This window comes from Oratosquilla oratoria, chromosome 6, assembly GCF_046742065.1.
Source record: "Oratosquilla oratoria isolate Oo_2021 chromosome 6, ASM4674206v1, whole genome shotgun sequence".
In the NCBI taxonomy this organism is placed as follows: Eukaryota; Metazoa; Arthropoda; class Malacostraca; order Stomatopoda; family Squillidae; genus Oratosquilla; species Oratosquilla oratoria.
Window position 1 is genome coordinate 58,189,318 of NC_134782.1, and position 20,470 is coordinate 58,209,787.

The following is a 20,470-nucleotide window of genomic DNA, read 5'->3' on the forward strand; positions in this document are numbered from 1 at the left end:
TATCCTAGGTAGATACTAGAGTATGAAAAGCCTTTTCCTATTTGAGTACAGGTTGATCTTTGCTAAGACACCGGAAGTCTTTATCTCCTCCTCCTCCTCCCGGGGAAGGTTACTGGGTGTTGCTAAACAAGAAAATCGTGTCGTGTCATGTGTCAGACGGTGACGTCACTGAAGGAGAATTTGAACGACTTGACGTAACACGGAGCAGCGCGGCACGGCGCGGCAGGACGCGTCTGGACCTGTACCGGGTTGTGGGTGTCTTTACTTCCTATCAGGAGCCTTTTCGTCACCCAAAGTGCCACAGGGACACGGGGACCCCTGGTGAGTGTCATTGTGGAAGCTGGCAGTGGCCGGTTCTGTACACAAGTGTAACTTCAATTTCTCTCAGGCCGAAGCGAATGAACTCGGATCACTTCTAAGTGCCTCGTTCCCTCTGTCTTGTCACTGGTTCTCACCAAGATAAAAGAAAATATTCGTTTTTTTTTTTTTTATATCGATTGCTATTGTGCTAACCACTCGGAAACCCGACGATTCTGTTCATCTAAGGGGGTTATCACACTGGGCAGAATTACACGGGCTTCATCACCAGCACCAACAGTTGTGAGTTCGTTCGAGTCAAAACGACTTCGGTTACAATATTTTCTTTTTCAAATCTCCAAATATCAAATTATCTTTCCGTCATATATAAGAAAGGTGAATGATGAATTAAGACATCGTAAGCCTCTACGAATCTAGTCTAGATTTCTATAAACGGAATCATACTCTAGGTATTCAAATGGAGGTAGGATGGAAAAATAGTGTGATTACCCCTTGGGTGATTCCTTTGTGAAGGAGTCGATATCAGTCAATCAAGTCCTTGTCCAATTTCAGGGATCTCTCTGTCTCTCTCTCTCCCCCTCCCCTCTCTCTCTCTCTTCTCTCTCTCCTTCTCCCCTCTTTCGTCGGTATTTGTATAAAGCGAAATGACTAAGCATGTGAGAACATGCTTCCCACGCTCGGGTTGAATGTAATCGGCCGGCGTCTGATAATGCGCAGTGACGATATGCAAAACTGCTTCAGACCGACGAGTTTGTGCCTCAGCAAAATCTGTAGCCTGCAGCTGCTTTATGGAACGTGTCAGCACCTTATTTTAGTGCCGTTAGCATAAAGCATATCCTGCACATCATGTCCATGTGTCAGCACCAGGAAATGGTTCGTGTGTGCGTGTGTGTTTGTGTGTGTGTGTGTTGTGAACACTTGCGAATAAGCCACGTTACCGTGGGTGTATGCATACATTGACCAGGCCGCCTGGGTGAGGACACGTCTCAAGTATGCACCAAGAGGAGGAAGAGGAGTGTCGCGCTGCCCTGCACGCCAGTGACGAAGAAGAGGCACGCTTGGTCGGGGCGACGTGACGTAATTGATACCTGGTGACTGCGGTAGTGGTAGCGTGACACGCCATCACATTTCCGTGGTCAAGAGAGATGGTATAGTAAGGGTATTGGGCGGAGAAGCTCGTGCTAAGCAGTTATCATAGAGGGCTTCCACGGGCTTCACCAGCGTCGACAGGTTCGTTTAAGTTAAAACGACCTCGGTCACAATATTCTATTTTCCAGTTCTCCAAATATCAAATTATCTTTCCGTCGTATATAACAAAGTTGAACGACGAATTAGGAGAATGTAAGCTTATTCTGTAAACGAAGTCTTATTGTAGTTATTCAGATAAAGATTGGAGGTAGGATGTGGGAGGAAAAAGAGTCCAATTTGATAACCCTTTTATATGGAAGACAAAGCTGATTTTGTCAGATGCATTTGTCTTACTTCGAAGCACTGCAGTGCCTGATATCGGAGATGAAGGAGTCTAAGAGCTTTGTGTCGTAGATTGACGCATCTTACCTTTCCTATTTGAAGAAATACTGCTAGTGTCGGTAAAGAGGCCAAGGACTGTGGTACTCAGTAATGAAGCAAAATGTTCATGTGACGTAGCTTTATGGCGATAAACATTTTTTTTTATCATGTATGTGGCAGAGGTTGGCGCGGTCATGTGAATTATGGAATGCTATGAAGGAGGCCTTTGTTCAGCAGTGGACTTAGGATGGCTGATTTGATTGATGTATTATGGATCCCATTTCGTACGACAGTGTAACTAAAAACTTCTGGGTTTGGGCTGGCGAGAGGAAGGGTGGGGGGAAGTTGGGGTGGTGGGTCGCTAGGATCCCCCCCCCCTCCACCTCCAACCGTCCGCATGCAGTCATTGGGTGTTGACATCTCTGCTTCGTTCTTCTGAAGTTACGAACAAGATAGCCCTCGTTCGTAGCGACTTCTCTCCAAGTAACCTACCCACGGGAAGTGGTGAATTATTTTGCAGTCATATACAGTTGATTAGGTTCGAGATGGGTTGGCTGTGAACACACGGACCGAGTTGGATCCCCCCCCCCTCACCCCGGAGTGGGGGACCCGTAGGGAGAGATAAACTTCTTCATCCCGGAGGGGGAGGGACCCGCAGGGAAAGAAATTCGTCTTTGGTTGAGGAACGGTTGAGTGGCTCCTTTGGGTTCAGTATCTATAACAAGGTTAAAAGGCAGCCAATTGATTTTACAGTGCAGTTAACTCTGTTCTCGACCGAACGGCATAGTATTCGAGTTTTCATTTGATCTCATTTTGGTGAGAAAATGTGAAATGCACTTGTTCATAGGACAATGAATCGTTGAAATCAGGACGGCGCAAAAGATCAAGCTGTGTTTACTTGTAGTATCTGTTTAGTGATCTGCTTGCTTGCACGCGTTCGTGCGTGCAGTTCTGATAAGCCTAACCGCTCGCGCGCGTGTGTGTGTATTTAGTGTTTATTTATAGCACGACAAGGTCACAGTAGGCGGAGCCGGGTGGCGCTGCTGCTGCTGCAGCTGTTGAGCGAAGCATAGGATAGCGCCCGTGCCTGGCGCCCGTCCTCTACCCGGTCACTGCGTTCTGTCGCTAAGCGCGCGGCATACATGCTGTGAATAGCGATTTTTTTTTTTTTTGTTATTTCTACACCTTTGCGTCATCATGCTCGGCCTAGGATGTGTGTTCCGTGATGTTGCATGTTTGAGCAGGCTTGTACAGGATGTTGGTTTATTTCGTCATAGTATGAAACGCAAGGGCTATTTCCTCATGGTATGAAACGCAAAGGCTCTTAGAGTGTAGTTTTGTATAATATGGTGACTATTTTGTGAGAGTCATGCTAGTTTGGACCGAGACTATGGTGATGTTTTGGACAGTGTGGAGGAATATACCGCATTCTGCACTTGTGCGGGACTGATGCTGCTGCTGTTGGCGCTGCAGACGACATGACATAATGTTTGCAGATTATGCGGTCGTGATGACGTAATGTCGGTGTTTAGACTCAAATGCTGGTGTCGGTTATTGACGTCACAGAACATGTGCGTGTCCTTGCAGGGTTGCCTGGCTGTCGTGTTCAATGAAGAAGAAGAAATACATTTGTGACAAAAACAGAATTCAACCTTGAACCTGCTAGAGCATGAACAATCATTTTCTAACACTATGTACGTAAATCCTCCCCACCCCGTAAAATCCCATTCCACCACACTTAAGAACCTCGCCACGATTGCACAGCAGGCGAAGAATTGTGCATCCTTTCAACGTCATAATTATTATGAATTACATTTGAAGCCTCGTCTTCAGGTCTGAAAAGCATTCCCTCTCCCGTCAGAATACTCATAATCACAAACTCCATGGAAAAGTCCCCCTCATCTGATTAAAGTCATCTAACGACAGTCATTAAGGAGGGATTCTGAATATTGTCAACCCAAAAAACGGTCGCAGGTCTGCCTTCGGTGAATAAAATTGTTGCAGTAGTCTGAAGTTTGTACAGGTCCTATCGACAACATTCTGATGCAATGATCTGATATCATATCAGAACAGAATTCGTAATTAATGAGATATTAGTCTGCTGCTGCGGTCAAATGGGGTGCCAAGCCTCTGGGCTGGTCGTGGTGGAAGGGCGGGGGGGGGGGCAGAAGGGGGGGAACGTCGCCGGCCCCACATCCGTTCTCCATGGTGGTCACACTTGGGTTTCACGTTTAGATTTTCTTTAAGTGCTCCCGGGGTGGGGGGCAAGAATACCGCCCTTCTGTCTCTTTCTCTCTCTCTCTCTCTCTCTCTCTCTCTCTCTCTCTCTCTCTCTCTCTCTCTCTCTCTCTCTCTCTCTCTCTCTCTCTCTCTCTGTCTCTCTCTCTCTCTCGGGTGAATTTGGGTGATAAGTACTTGATTTCGTTGTCACGGAATCCAAGTGTATGGACTGTGAAGAGTTTGGAGGGAGATGTGGCGGGGATGGGAATGTGTGTGTGTGCGTGTGTGTGTGTGTGTGTGTGTTCATATATTTAAGAGGTTGATCACTTCCAGTAGCTAGTTTCATAATCCAAGTTAGGCAAAACTCAAGTAATTACAGTGAAATAAGGTCGCCATATGCTAACGCACCACCCATTTCTTATCCTCTCCCCTCCTTTGTCGTCTATCCCTTGTGGGTACAGGTATCTACGTTTATTGTCATTCAGGTACATGTAAAAGTCTAATGCTCTTTGTTCCGCTGTACTTAGGAGTGGACCTGTGAAGGAGCAGTGAGGAGGGACGAGAAAAGGTCGCGGCCGTAAAGAGTCCTCCCCCTCCTCGTTCTCGTCTCAGCCCACGGCCACACTTGTGTTGTGGTTCCTCTTGTCTGTGTTCCCCGGGGCCACCCGCGCTCGTTCCCCGTCCCACCCCATTTACTCATCACACACCGATCTTCCAGGGCCCACCCACACTCCGTGACTGCCTGCATCAAATAATGGAGGGGGATGGCTGGGTGATGCAGAGCCGAATTGGCTGTCCTGAAGTTGTTACTGTCGCGCAAGGGTGTCCGTGGGCCTTTTGTTTTTATGTACACATTGCGAAGGGCGGCAAAAATGAGAGAGAGAAAAAATAGATACCCGATGAAGATCGCTCCTGAAAGAAAGGAATGAAAAACGAGCTAGTTTACTTCAAGATTGCTAATTTAGTATTCCCGGTGTCATGTGGACTCCCATACCTCTTGTCATCTGATACCCAACCCACGAGGGCAGCCTCATACTCCATGTGTACACAAGAAGACGCTCTAGTGTTGTCTAGAGACAGTGTACAGTCGTCTAGGTGCCCCTAGAATTAGTGTAGCGATGGATTCAAGCCTATCCTGAGAAGTACGCCTTTGTAAATTCTCTGTGTGTCGTGAAAATTTGTGTAGAATACGAGACACTTGGAGAGGAAGTCCCTAATGGAGACAAAGAGAAATTATGACATGACATGAAACCTTCGCAAAAGCAGTTGTAGTGCGCTCGAAACAAGAGATGTGCTGTGTTAAATGACATTGAGCGAGTTCCCACAGCATCACAGTGAATAGCCCCCTAAGGGTCGCCCCGGAATGTGCGTGGGTTGGACGTGTACAGTACATGTGCGTTCCCCATACGTCTTCACTTGTCACCGAACCCAGCTCGCCCGTTCGTCCAAGATTATAAAACTCATTTGGGTCGACGACTCCTTTCTTCTTATTATTCCTCCTCTTCTTCCCTAGAAACCTGTCCAGTTGTTAGGTTCGCCATTCAGCCATGCGCCCACGCTCATAGTCTCCTTGCACCTACAATGACCCGATGGGACATAGGGTCGTTGCAGCACCTTCTGTACCTCACTTTAATACTTGCACATCTACACCCTTCGGATTGAGCCGAGTAGCTATTGCGGACCCCTGTGCGACATGGCGGACCACCCAGGTACCTGTCGTAAGCGTAATTTTTAGACTAAGGGAAGGCAGGAAACTGCAAAACGCCTGTTGGCGCCTTCGTGACAGCCCACTGAGCCCACCCACGTGGGTCTGCTGGTCCTTGTCGTAGGTCAGCCTTAACCCTCTTTTGTCGTATGCCTACCCAACCCATGTTAGAAAATGTCTCGCATATTCAATGACTGTTTGCTTACCTGGCTGGCCATCCCCCAGTCACAGTGAATCATGCATGATAAAAAAAAAAAAAAATGAAAAAAAAAATAAAGTGTGCAGCCTATAGTTGGTGGCACGCCAGCGTACCATTCATAAAAACCATGACCGTGAGCCTTTTTGGGAAGTCCAATCCAGGTGCCCACACTTCTCTTTCCAGACACAATTTTATCTTTTTCCTCTTTTGTTCTACATCTTTGGTAGACGGGATCGCCTACACAGTAATGCCGTCCGTCTACTCAAGTGTTCACTCACATAAACACAGCTAGTCTGGCACGACCACCAAGAACCGTTTGTGGAAAGGGGCTATCACATTGGGGTATCTTCCCTCCAACCTCCAAATAATCGGAGCTACTACCCACTTCCAGGTACTTTTCCGCCGTAAAATTACCTTGGAAATCTATTTCGTTTTCTCAACCAAAAGATAGAGGATGTCATTTGATTTGCTGGAGGAAAAGAGTTTTCCTCCAGCCGATCGGATTCCTTCCCGAAAGCTACGGGCTGCAAATCTGCTCCAGTAGTCGGAGGAAAAATAGCCCAGTGTGATAACGCCTTAACCTGTGACAAGCATGCAAGCGGGAACCCATGAAACCAATTCCCGAAGAAGCACCCAGGCAACCCCCTGGGGGGTGGGAGATGGGGGGGGGCATCAGTTTATCGTCGCAGTAAACCTTACATTTAATCTCGCCGTCAGCAATCCCTGAAGACCACCTAAGGTGGCGATGATATGGTTTAACGTCACAAACTCCCCCTATCGGAAGGCTAGGACGGTACCTCTTACAGAGGACTTTGTAGCGTGGAATTTAATGAACTATGCCCTTGGTTCAACTTCGCCGGTGGCAGAACTCGAACCGCCATCACCGCCGCAAGAAACGACGCTCTAAACCGGGTCTTGTTATACATATCACTTCTCGAGTGGAGTGCGCTGGTAGCGTAATCTGAACCGTGTTGGTCTCATTCGCTTAGTTACGAGTTCGAATCCCGAATTTCTCTCCTACGATTCCCAGCAGTGACACCTGCCTCAACAGTCCAAGGGCATAGGACAAAGGTAACGGCTCCGGCCGCAGCTACGCGCCTCTTGGCGTAGAACTCTAACACTTCGAGGTATCGGCGCACCTCCACAAAGACATCTGTTCTGTATTTACCCGCGACCGAAGACCCCTCTCTCACATCATCCTCAGCGATATTTTAGACCATGAACCACAACTGACACCTACTTCAGACCCACAGGCGGAACTTGTGCCCTGTATACCGTATTTTAGACCGGGTTTGTGGGTTATGAGGTAAGCCACACCCTGCAAAACGTGGCCAGGGTACCCAGACGCACGTGAGAGACCTCTGTGCCTGCACAAGTGGATCAATAATACTCTGTACGTTGTAGTGGTGACGGAGACCATGAGCACTTCAACGGATATCCACGGCCTCCCTCATTGACGTCACACTACGTGGTTCCTCCCAGGGTTCCAGGGAAGCTTCGTTAGTAGTCCAACCCCCCCCCCTTCATCCCGTTCTCTCCACCTTCCGCTTTAACCCTTGGTTGGTTTTCGTCACTAATGAAAATGGGGGATGGGTAGGGGGGGGCACAGCGCGCACCTACTTTATGGGTACATATTTTTATGTCATTGCTCAAGTGACATAAAACGTGGTTACAGCCATAGCGCGAACTTCAGTTTCCGAAAATCCAGTTCCGTCTCTGGTTCTCAGTCTAATGTGTTCATATTTTACATATATCGTAAGTACGTACGTTTTTTTGCTTCCCCGTCCCCCCCATGTGTGAACGTTTCTCCCCACCGGCTGCTCACACAGAGTGTCTGCCTCCTTGCCCTCTGGTGCAGTCGTCAACTACCTCGAATTTTCCCACCTCACTCTTCCTGGGTCTGCCTTTCCTCTTAGGTTGACCTTGCGTCCTTTCAACCTCTCCTTTCCTCCTCATCCTCTTCCTCAGTAATATGTACTCTCGTCTCGCCTCTTCGCCTGGTTCTCTTCTCTCTTCCCATCTCAACCTCAACCTTTTCCATCTCCTCCTTCTCGTACTCCTCCTCCCCCCCTCCCTCCCTCCCACTCTATTCACCTCTCCTCCCCCTACCGAGAAGACCGAGGCTCCTCCCCCTACAGTTAACTCCGCCCCCTGTGCTGACTGGAACATTCTAACGTTCTTGCCATCGTGCATGTTGTGCATTACTTTGTTTTCTTATCAGTTTATTGCTTTATATCGGAGACGAAGGGGAAGATGGGCGTTTTTATGACGCTCTTCTTGTGTCAGAGTGTATGGGTCACACCAGATCTCTGACAAGCTCCACCCGCCGCTCGTTGCTGCTGCTGATATAGAGGTTTGTTCGTTCGTGTGTGTTTCCTCTGTGTACATGTGTGTGTGTATTCCTGTGCGTGCATGTTTGTATGTGTATATGCGCGTGCGTTCATGTGTATGCGCGTGCGTGTGTGTAGCATGTGTGCGTACGCGCGCGCATGTGTGTGTGTATATGTGTGTGCGTGTGTGCGTTCTCTCGTCTGCACATGTGTGTGTTCGTGCATGCGTGTGCATATGTGACGAGCCGTCCACGGTCGGTCCCGGGTCGAGGGAAGGTTTCAGAGTCAGTCTCTCGCGAAGGGTAATGGAGGCGGGACGTGGGTGGGAAGGTACTCGATGCCAAACACACATCATAACGTCATCCCTGCGCGAGGTCTTGGCTCCTTCCAGCTCCCACAGCACCAGCACGCCGCCGCTGCCGCAGCACAGCCTCTGTCAGTGTCCGCAGCAGCCGCAGCCCTCCTGCAACAGCAGCCCGGAGCCTCGCCAAGCCTGCAGCAGTTACTACCTCCCTTGTTCTCGGGAGCTGTTTTCCATCAACGACAACGAGTGTTTCTTAAGGTGATTGAAAGTTCCTCCCCTCTCACCAGAAGTCATGTTTTTAATAAGAGTAAGAGCTTAGTGCGGCGGTAGACCAGGAACAGCCACTGGCGTCAGTGGGTTGATAAGAGAAATGCTATCATGATGGCCGAAGTGACACAAGTATGTTCATGGTGGCGACGTCTCACCCCATGATCAGAAACGTTCCTCTCGTGCCCTAGATAGTCTTTGGGCGTACAAGTGAGTCAATGTTTTGAAGGTGGTACTACTGAAAAATGGACTGAGATAATATAAAGCCTGTCACAGAAAATTGTCTTATATGAAGAGCCTGTTGCAAAACGAGGGCAGAAATTGTATATGTTTTTATTTTTTCAATATTCATGGAGCATTGTCTCTTTAGTGTGTGTTGCCCTCATACTTGTGATGGACCAGATCAGTGCTAAATATCACATGTGTCACGCTGTGCAACGTGAGGTGAGTGGTACATATCACATCACTCGCAAATTTACCCGTGAGGTCACGCAACGCACTGTCACGCGAAGTCAGTGATACGTAACACACACAACACACGCATTCACATCCCTTGGCGTGTGGAAAGTATTGTGTTGTATTCCCCGTGTTCCCAGTGCTGATACACACTGTCATCTCACGGCAGCTGGGTCCCATCGGCTGGTGACTGAGGGGTTGGCGAACGGTGTGGCTCGTAGAGAGCCACTACAGACGAAGGGTATTCGCAGAGGACACGTTCGGAACCTTGACCTGTACTGAGTGCCCTCTGCCCCTTTGCAGGTTGCTCCTGTAGGCGGTCAGACTAAGCCCAGCTTGTCTGCTTGCTTTGAAGCCTAACACATGCGAAGGTAGTCTTGCGTGTGGCAGACACGCACGCACGAACCTAGTAGGAGCAGCCGCAGCCTGGGGGAGGTTAACTGGGTGCTCCCTCCCCCAAGCGACCTGTACCAAGGTCCCTTGACGTCGTTCCGTAGCACGCCCGACCTCCCCGCTGTCACCAGCAGATGAGCGTGTTGCAACATTCGCCACACGTACGCACGCATTCGGACTTGTCTGAAGTTGTCCCAGAGGTACGGACAACACTGGCAACGCCGATGTCAAGGCAGGATTATTGTCATACACAAATCTACCGAATGATGTTGGATAGCTTGCCATTGACTTAAATTAATAGCACGCGCCAGTGCGGGAATATCTTGTGTTTTTATTGAAGACCGTAGCTATCATTTGTTGAATATTAAGTTAAATGTAATTTTCCTGCAAAGTCCTGTACATGCGATTGTTGCAAACGGTTGCCTTTGATATTGTTGACAGCGCTTCATAAGTGACCTGCGAACCAATTTTTATCCCATGTTGCACGCGTGTTTCAAGTCGAAGATGGAACCAAGATTGCTCACAACAGCACAGTGAACAAAATTTGGGATGGCATGTGCCTCCCTTTGTGTTTATCAACCGATATTTCCTTGAGCGCACACTTCCTTTATTCCTCACTTTACCAAATCTGGTTAAGAGTGTGGACGTTTCAGTTTCAACGCTTGTACGGGTAGTACATCTCAAAGGTATTGTAACCGTCTCTTTTTGACCGTTGGCTTGTAACCGTTCAGTTTGGGTGGGGATTGGAATGGAGAGTGGGTTGGTCTTGGGGGTGTGATATGTATATATTTTTATGAGAAAGATTTTACTTCCGTGAGCGGCTGTGTATAGCATTTATTAAAAAAGAAGAAGAAAATTCTGCTTGCATGCTAATATGCCGCCGTGACTACAGTAGATGCCTGCCATTACTTTTGCGTCAATAACGGTTTGATTGACCGTGAAATAGTAATAATCCGCGAAACACTTCCCTGGAAGACTGATGTCGTCCAAATTTAGCAAGAATTATGTAAGATTGCTTGTTTTCTCCATGCAAGATCGACTATGTCTACGTCAGTCTGCTGATAAGAGATTATGAGTAATTTAATGTATTTTTAAGTAGGCTAGATCTTGTACAGTATTGTCGATGCTCGGCGATGGCGGCGCCGTTGACCTTTCTGGGAAGTGAGGAACTCGTTCACAATGCCACTGCTTCACCTTCACGTGCGCTGGATACATTTAAAAGCGTGGCACCCTATCCTTGCTTTGTGTACAGACTGGATGTGCCACCGCATACACATGTACGTGCGCGCTCAAATACAAACACGTTGCGACTTCTTTCTGAACCTTAATTACTGGTGACGGAATGAACTCTTGTGCATCGGGGGGTTGTGTAAGCGGGTTTAGATAAGGATTTCCGAATCGGTGCCGTGGGCCTTGTGGTGGTACCAGAGCCAAGGTTCTTGTGGTGCCCTTGAGGGTGTACGCGCTGCGTAGGGTGCCTTTGTCGTTATTCTTGTCTTTGGCGCGTAAATGACGAAGACCAGAAACTGAACAATGGTTTCGTATCGTTTGGTAGTAATGACAGGAGTGAGGCGAATACATGGGTACACACACACATACACACTCGTGTACGTATTTGTGATACATAGGCTCGACCATACTATACTGAATCTCACGGCGGCTCGCCTATCAAACCAGCCATAGAGCACTTGAGAGCGTAGCACGCGGGCGGACAGCCTTGCCTCAAAGTCGCGGAGAGAAAGGTTGAATCGGTGAGGTCAGCGCATTTTCCTTCGCACCCGAGCTCTCCCCCTCCCTCCCTCTCCCTCCTTCTTTCAGTATCACCGTATTAGCAGGTTCTATTTCTTGCAGGCTTTCCAACGCCCCACATCTCCATCTTTCCTACTTCCTTCCATTTCCTCGCTTGCACCAGTGTCTTTTTTTCCAGTCGCGTTGCTATCCACTTTTTACACAACTGCCCCCGTTTTCACTGGTTTTGCGTGTTCTCCCATTCGAGGGACCTGTGGGAATGGGTGCATGCTTTTGACTCGCACTACCTCCATTTTAAAGGGGAAAGACCTATTGGCATAAATGTAAATACGTCCTCTGTCTTTTCCCTGCATTCTTCTCAGTTTCCACTCCTGTCTTTTAACCATCACCTCTAACACGCTCCTTATCAACACCCGCCCTCAGAACGACGTTGAGTAGCTGTGCTACTCTCCGGGAGGGTCTTGTGATTCCCCCATAACCCTAATTCTCAGGCTGGTCTTCAAATTCCATTTTCTCACGCCGTCCTTCATACCCCCATTTCTCTTGTTGACCTGGCTGGATGGCCCAATCTCTTGTTGCCCTACATCCTCGTGGCTGTCTCGCATTTCTCGTAGTAATCTAATTTCAAAATGACCCGTGCCGTATCGCCACTCTGTAAGAATAAGCTAAATCTCCACTCTCATTTCTGTCGCGTAGTCCATATCAAATCACTATCGTTGTCACATCCTCTCGTATCCTTATCTTTAACTTCCCACTGCCTGCACCCCTCTCTCTTTCTCCCAAATTGCGTTCTCGATATTCTTCCCCACTCCAGCGTGGCCCTCCAATATTTCTGCCGCCTTTTTTCGATTTCTTCACCACGTTCTCGGTTTTCTGTTTCCATTTTGGGAAGCCCGCCTGTATGGCTTGGGCCACCAACTCTCTCTGCGCGACTGACTTGTCTGTGAAGAAGCTTGGTTCCACTTTCCACCAGTGGTGAGCGTTGCCTTCGCAAGGTTCTGTAGCAGCGTCGTACTGTCTTCCTTCACTACTAGCCATTGCACCCATATGGTCCAAATCAAAAGAGGAAATGCTGATATTTATCGTTCATATAAGATAAGCCGTTCGAAATCGTGGGATGTCCTGTTACTTATGTAGGCCAAAGGCAATTTTGTTCCAGATATTGTGCATGTGTTTATGTACGTGTTCCATTGTTGGAGAGTTCATCAGGGGAACGAGGGCCGATGGAAACCTGTCAAAACTTCATTCCTTGTTACAAAGGATTACAAAGGCGTTACGTGAGGAAGTGGGTTGTTTGTATTTGTCTAGCCAACTGCAACAATTACTATTGATCCACTAGATCCTTTTTAGTGTTATGACGGTACTGTTAATGATATTGTGGGATGTGGGTTATCGTGCAGTGTTGTTGGTTGTGCAAGAACAGTTTTTCTTCACTTGAATCATGATTGATTAGCACTCGTGCCGATGTCTTCAATGACTCGCGAGCTCCATCGCCGGGCCCTTTGTATGTTCGAGTGTGATGAGCTTGCTTCGGATGTGAGTAGTTTGTATTCACCACTCGGGTGGTAGTTCCACGACGGTGGTTTAAACCCGCTAGAGTCAGCACGTGGCGACAGTAGAAGTGTAAGATCTTCAATACCCCCACGCCCCGGTGAGGGCGTTCATGCCTAGCCATCGCGCAGTGCAGGCGACGGGTGAAATGTTTGAAAAAAGGCGGGGAAACGATGTTTTGGTTGAACGTGCCAACTTGGCATCAGCGTGATATACAGTCGGATTCTAGCGTTCGTTGACGTGTGTCGTATTCTTGTCCACTGATGGAGGTTACGCAAGGGATTGGTTTTATTCATGCTATGTTCCAGTGCCTTGTCGACGGTTGACACAAGTGCTATCTATAACGCTGCGGTGAAGGCGCCATTTGTTAGCACAGTGGGACACAGCTGTCGAACTTTGAATTTGACCTTCAATAAAATATTTCAAAATGTCGACATCATATTCATGTGTGTGTCTGTCTCAAATATATATATATATATATATATATATATATATATATATATATATATATATATATATATATATATATTAACAATTTTCACGAGTAGATTTTGATCTTTGAAGTCTGGAGCCTGTCTAACAAATGGATGACATGGGTTGACGTCATCAGGAGATAAACCCATTAGAGTTTGAGTTTCTCCTTGAGGCGACCCCACTGAACAGAAACTTGCGACCCCTGCTTTGGAGGACCCCAGCACTAAAGGACTGCGTGATGAGGCACCACGAAGCAGGGGGCAGGTGGACGTGATGGTCCGTCCGGATGGAGACGAAGGGCGGAGGATGAGGGGGCTGGGTGGGGGTCTAGAGCGGAGGAAGAATGTGGGACAGGAGGAAATGAGGATGGTTGGGTATTTTCTAAAGGGAGTCGAGAGAACAATCAGGATTTGTTTGTTCCTCGAGCTGCTCTTAGTGGTGTCGACATGTGGACAGGATGGCTGAAGTTATAAGAGAAAGCTGGGTGACTGGTCCGTGGGTATATCACTAAAGTCCCTACAATTTTTGCATATGCAGTGGACACTATCCACTATTAACCCCTTTAGGGCGATAGTTGTAATGTTGCCAATGATGTTGGGGTAAACGGAGTGAAATTGTAGTTGACAGGGGAAGGATGGGCCGTCAGGGCGAACCAAAGATGTGTTGTGATGGGGGCGGGGGATTCATTATGGGGTGGTGTAGCCTCCTTATGGGTACAGACTTTACATACTTCGACGATAAGTATTTGGTATTCAGATAGTACAATCAGGCTCCTGTCATACTTGGGCATGGGCGTTTTTGCAGGCGTTGTTCGAAAACTTTTGCCCTACAAATGCACCTACACTATACACGCGCGCCCACACACACACACACACACACACACACACACACACACACACACACACACACACACACACACACACACACACACATAAAATGTGGTTAGTCATTGATTACCACATACTGGTGACATTATACTAATTGCAAATGATTGTATTTCATATTGACCATGATATAAATTATAAATATGCCCTCATCCCACATCCTCCTCTTCAAGCAAGCTGCAATCTGCACCAATCAGAGGTCAAGAGAGCCCGAAGGAAGAGTTGTAGGTGAATTAAATGTGGGTTGACTTTCACGAGGTCTCTTTCGTCAGCAGGAATCCGGCAATGCCTCTCACATTATAATATGTATACTCCTATGTATATACACCCGCATAGAAGTAGCAGTCCTCTGCATGGCGGGCGCACATAATTACATCGCAATCATAAAACACGACTACATGCGCAAACACCTGTATACACTTTCTCTCTTACTGAAATTAATTTAATTTTTAGCTTTCTCCTACTGCATCTTCTTATATCAGTTTACCTACGGCTAGAAATCTTTCTGACCGTCCTTACGGCTTCGCCTCCGACTCATTTCCTACCTTTGTTGGTAAAGATCCTAAACCGGAATCCCAAGAGAACTCCCTCCCTATTAGTGAAGGAGACCTCGAATTCCAGGTCCCCAGCCTCTCTGAGCAACACAAAACTTCAATAAATATCCCTTAAAGCGCTTAGCGGGAATAGACCCTTTTTTATACACAACTCTTTTAATTTTCCTGCAAACTTCTCTTCCCTTCCCACAAAACCCGATCCCCCGTGCGCGGGTGGTCTTTTCTAGGTAGTCCATAGTGAGGTGAGTCTTGTGGAGCGCGAGGAGGAAATTCATGCTGCATGGGGGAAGTTAGTGTATAGTTTAGTGACACTAGATTGCGACAGTGCATGTTTGCATTGACGAAACGTTGGCCTACATGGATAAGGTTTCGGTGTTGGAGGAAAGCTTGCGTGTGGTGTTACATGGAAGAGTTGGTGGGGGGGGGAGTAATCTTCCTGGCCACTTGTTCACCTGCCGCCGTACAAGGTTGCCCTCAGACTCGAGTCCAGCCTTCCCTGTCTTCCGTGTTTGCCTAGAGGAGTGGTCCCCGACCTCTTTGCTCGTAGGGCCTTCACGTATACAGTAATGTCTCTCTCTTTTAAGATCGTTTTGATATCGAATTAGATTGTGTGGTATCCATCGAGAGAGTTAGTATTTTTTGGTACGTGGTTCCCCTTGGAAGTCATTTTAGGCCTCCAGGGACTTCATAACTCCCTGCAGAGGACGAGGAATGGGGAGCGTTTGGAGGGGCAGCATAAAGCGAAACTCTCTCGAGTCTTGCCGAGTAGGACAAGGTGAGCTTCGGGTCTTCTCGTCGTCGGGGAAGGGTTGGTTATGTAAACAAATGGCTGACGCTCTTTTTATCGAAGGTGAAGCAAGTCGCCTCCATGTACAACCGTCCTGTAAATATTTACCGAGCTGCATTCACCTTATTGTAATATGTAGGAAAAAAAACTACGATCTTTGACTACCGTCTCCGTCTCCTTTGTTTAAGACTGCTCTGTATACACCAATGTCCTCTGTTTGAGCTGTTTCTGTAGACTATTCTACTAGTTGATACATCTGCACGCAAAACTATTTGTTTGATGTGTATCAGCGGTGGTGGTGGTGGTACTGGGTCGGGGTTATTCGACTGTGGTATAGGAAAGACACATTCTGACTGACAAACGAGTGGAAATCGCCCCTGGCTGTGTGAGCCAAGGCGTCCTCGCTGGAAGACTTAACCTTAAGTCAAACTCGTAGATGAAATTTCACTAGTTGGCGCGGACAAGAAATTAGGTCGCGAAGCAGACAGGCAGGCAAGTAAGGAGAAAGGGAATGGGGGTCCTGGATAAAATGTTGACGAGGGAAGTCTTAAAACGTGGAGGTGAAATGGGAGGCGAAAGGTAAAGGCCTCGTTCTCGCGACACCGGCCAACCGTTGGGAAGAAATCTGTCACTAACCGTTGGCGAAGTAGGTGACCCCGGGTGCGAAGGAGGGAGGGTGGGTGAGGGGGGTGCGTGCAACGTTTGGCGGAAGGTGTTCTCAGGTGTGTATCGAGGCGAACGCTTGTGCTCTCTTGCGCGTCTCAGTAGCTTTCTTCATAGTGATAAGCACTCGATTTTACAACGTTGCCAAGGTTCTTCAACGTTAATTACGGATGTTAACAGGTTTGGGGAGAGTGTGGTGTGGGTCCGTGGGTCGGTCCTTGTGTTTTTCTCTTCGCTTGCCTTGGTGAAAGAGATGCAGTCGCGGCACTTGGGTTGGCCATCGTACAGAATATGGTTGTGGATGAAGATGTGATTTTTACTGCAATAGAATTCGGGGAGTACCCCCGGTGCTTGTAAGTTAGGGGCCCATTCTTAAACGAAATTTATGAAGAGAACGAAGCTGGTAATTTGTAGAATGTGCATTTTTCCAGGCACAGGAAATTCGTTTATATATATATATATATATATATATATATATATATATATATATATATATATATATATATATATATATATATATATATATATATATACGGCCCTAAGTTACATTGGGGGAGGAGGGTGGGGAGGCAGAGCTGGCAGGTCAAGGAGAGGGGAATGACGGCCCGGGGGAAAGTTGAGAGTCGAGAAAGGCGCATTGGGAATAGTGGAAAGGTTGCAGGGGGTGGAAGTCTGGTGGATGAATTCACCCTTCATTGGCGTGCAGGGTGCCTCATCACGTGTGGCACAGATGCTGCGGGGGTGTCAGAGGAAGCAGAGAAGAGTCGGGCAAGAGTGTAGGAGTGGCGTGGAGTGTAAGGGAGTCGGGGGTTGAAGGGTGATTTAGCGGGGTTGGGGGGGGGAGATTGGAAATCGGTGTGAAAGAGGACCTGGGAGATAGTTCATGGTAATATAGGGCAAGAGAATTGCTACAACGGAAACCCTATTTAGTCCGCGCGCTTGTCACCATTGTGTTGGATCACGTGATGGGCTCGTGATTGGCAGTTATATCCCATCCGAATGAGAGCTTGGAGGCTATGTGGCTTCTTCTATGGATAACGCTGTACACACACATACACTAGTTTTATGCCCAAGGCAGGTGTTGCTTTTCGATTCCTGCGAGGACTGATGGACCGAGTTAGCAGTCCAAGGCAGTACCACCACACCAACAAGTGTTTGGGTTTTATAGGAAATATGAAATTTGCACTTGTAGTCATTACTATTCCAATTATGTAGATGAATTTATACTGTCAAATATACCATCGCCTGCGTGGCATTTCACATTCCTTTCAACATTTTTTTCTTGGCATCTCGGTTGGTAGAGGCTAATTGTTCTAGTGAAAATGCTGCATTTGTATTACATTGTGACACCTCTCTCTCTCTCTCTCTCTCTCTCTCTCTCTCTCTCTCTCTCTCTCTCTCTCTCTCTCTCTCTCTCTCTCTCTCTCTCTCTCTCTCTCTCTCTCTCTCTCTCTCTCTCTCTCTTTTGTTGACACCTGCATTTGTAACTTCTCCATGAGAAGAACTTGCCCATTCAACGTCGGCGTATGGATAGAGTGAGGGTTTGGTTGGCTGTCAGTTCGTTCCCGCTAGAGTCAACGTATAATGGCAATAAGACCATGACACGATCTTCATATCCCCAAAGAGCTCCGACAAAGGCAATCATGTCAAATCACCTTGTTGAGCTGGTGACGACAACCGAATACTTTGGAGACAAAAGTAGTGCAAAGGACAGCGACATTCACCGTTTCAAACTGAGGGGGAGAAAGATGAGCGGGGAGGGATGAGGATTTAGCAGAATTGCATCGTTGTGTTTTGGCCAGAAGATATATAAAAGTATGCAACCGTGTTTTGCGAATCCTATAAAAACAACGTACAGGGATAATGTACTGATTGATCATTGAGGAAACAGTCTTTACTTCGATATGAGTAACATTAAAAAAAAGGTAAAGGTACAGTATAAGAAAAATATATGAAAGTTGTGTCTAATTTTTTCAGTATATTATCAGTATTTGTAACCAAGCTTAACCTAAGCTTTGTCAAACCAAACCCAAGTCACACAGTAATCAAATTTTTCTATTCACTGTACTTCCGTCAAGTATTTGTGACCAGACCAACTACCTTGACAAACTAAATCTGATTCAGCCAATAAACATAAAATTATATTCTCGTCTGGCTTACGTCTCTCTCTCTCTCTCTCTCTCTCTCTCTCTCTCTCTCTCTCTCTCTCTCTCTCTCACCCCTCCCCCTTGCAACCTGGCACCCGTCGCGTATGTATGTGCCCACAGGTGACTGTTGCAAGGCTCCCAGGGCACCCGCCATCTCATAACCATCCGCTCCGGCTTTGGCCCTCTTCCAACATTGTCTCGTTCTCAGCATTTCTTTAGACATTCCTTGAGCATGTCGTGCGCGGTGCCTCACCTCTGCTCCTGCCAGAGAACTCCTCTGCGAAAGGCGTCACCCAGGGGAGGATGGTTGTATATCGTAAGGCAATGATGGTTAAGAAGAGTAGCCTGCCCCATTGGAGTTACCTTTGCCCAAAACTCGACCCGTTCCCTCGGACACTTAGTGCGCCAAATGAATGGTCTGCAGCTTCTCCTCCGTGGACTTCCCTTCGAGGAGTCTGAAGGGCTGAAGACGCATTGAAAAAGGTTTCGCCTTGGCCTCGTTTTGGCTTGTCTGCCCATGCCGTCAGAGGTGGGGGGCTTTTGCGCAGCCTTTCCACGTATCTACGGGCGGCTTGCCGCTTCCGTCTCTTGGCCATAGTGACGCTCCGCCGCCCGCCCTTGCCTCCCTGTAACGGCTCGGATGTTGAGGCCCACTTCCCCCCCAGCCAACCTTCACTACCTTCGCTGATCTTACTGCCCTTCATCTGTCATCCTCATCCCTATACTCTCCAACTTCCTCCGTCTCGCTCACTCTCTCTCCCTCTTCCCTCCCTCACTCCCATTTTAGCCACGCCCCTTCCTCATGCACTGCCCTTTACTTCCTTCTGAGCGACTCTCGCCAGCCACGATTTGGGTACAGGTGTTGTGAAAGCAGTTTGCTGCGGCCACTACGCAAGCGAACTTGGGGAAGGGGGCAGAAGTAAGTGCATAAAGAATCGAACTTTTTTTCTGCCAAACGGCGAGCAGAGCCGTGAGAAAGTGGGCGCAGTGTGCTGCGAAAGCTGTAGACACGGAAAGGTGTAGCAAGCAGTCTACTCACAGGAAGTATGTGTGGTGTTGCTGTCTTGGTAGAGAAAGGGAAGCATGGCGAAGAAGGCGCCCTAGGTAGTGTAAGGAAGGTTGTATTATGGTTGGTGGTAGTGTGGTTGATGCAATGCCTTGACCCAGTGCTCCGCATGCTGACACGGCACCCTCGACTTGCACCCCTCCCTCCCCCCTACCACCACCACTTCCATTTCTCCCCTTCTCTTTATTTATTTATTAATCTATATGTCTGTCTGTCTTTTTAATTTGCACTTCCCCAAAGAGTAAATGCCTCAGAACATACGCATGTCTTGGTGGCCAGTGTCGTTACAATAGTGGAGATTTGAGGTTTATTGCTGTACTCCATTGGCGTACGTTGCGACGCTTACATTCGCGCATGCGCGCACGTTCGCGTTTCCATTTCCCACCGATATTTTGTAGTTCATTTTGTTTATTGACCACCCTCTCCGTATCGGAATTATGTTGTTCGCCTGCACAGGCTCGTCTTCCATCAGTTTTTTCATCACCATCATCAACGTCTTATTCGGTTGAGTGAGGAGGAGGAAGAGTTGCTGCATTCCCTCCCTCCCTCCCTCCCTCCCACACCGCAATGCCGTCGGCACGGAACCAAGTCGGCAACAGTGGGAGGTCATGGCGCCTTTCTCTTCTCCTTAACACCTTTTATATTCTCAACTTTCCGTATTTGTCTTACTGCCCACATCCCTCTCTGTTGACATATCTTGTTTATCTTTCTTTCTCTCTCTCTCTCTCTCTTACTTTTCCTTTTCCTTCTTCAGCAGTCCACTTGTTCGTGGGGAAACTTCAAGGCTTTGAGCGTTGAGGCCCGTTGTTTGAAATGCGAGCAGGAAACTGGGGGGAAATCCACGCATGCAAAAATTCGAGAGTAAACGAATGACAGTTGCTGCGCCCTTCACAA

At 47.8% G+C, this 20,470-nt stretch overlaps 1 protein-coding gene across 3 annotated transcripts in view; it reads left to right on the forward strand.

Annotated features, from left to right (window-relative positions):
* The window catches only part of rdx (BTB/POZ and MATH domain-containing protein rdx), a 375,601-nt gene that overhangs the window by 291,648 nt on the left and 63,483 nt on the right, over window positions 1-20,470 (forward strand). For 2 of the 3 annotated variants that reach the window (XM_076187011.1, XM_076187012.1), the window contains exon 1: window positions 8,563-8,843. The exons of the other annotated variant lie outside the window; for it this stretch is intronic. In XM_076187011.1, the coding sequence (XP_076043126.1) occupies window positions 8,619-8,843 (225 nt within the window). In that variant the 5' untranslated portion in view covers window positions 8,563-8,618. Of the gene's footprint in view, window positions 1-8,562; window positions 8,844-20,470 lie in introns of those variants that run through there. 3 annotated transcript variants of the gene reach the window in all.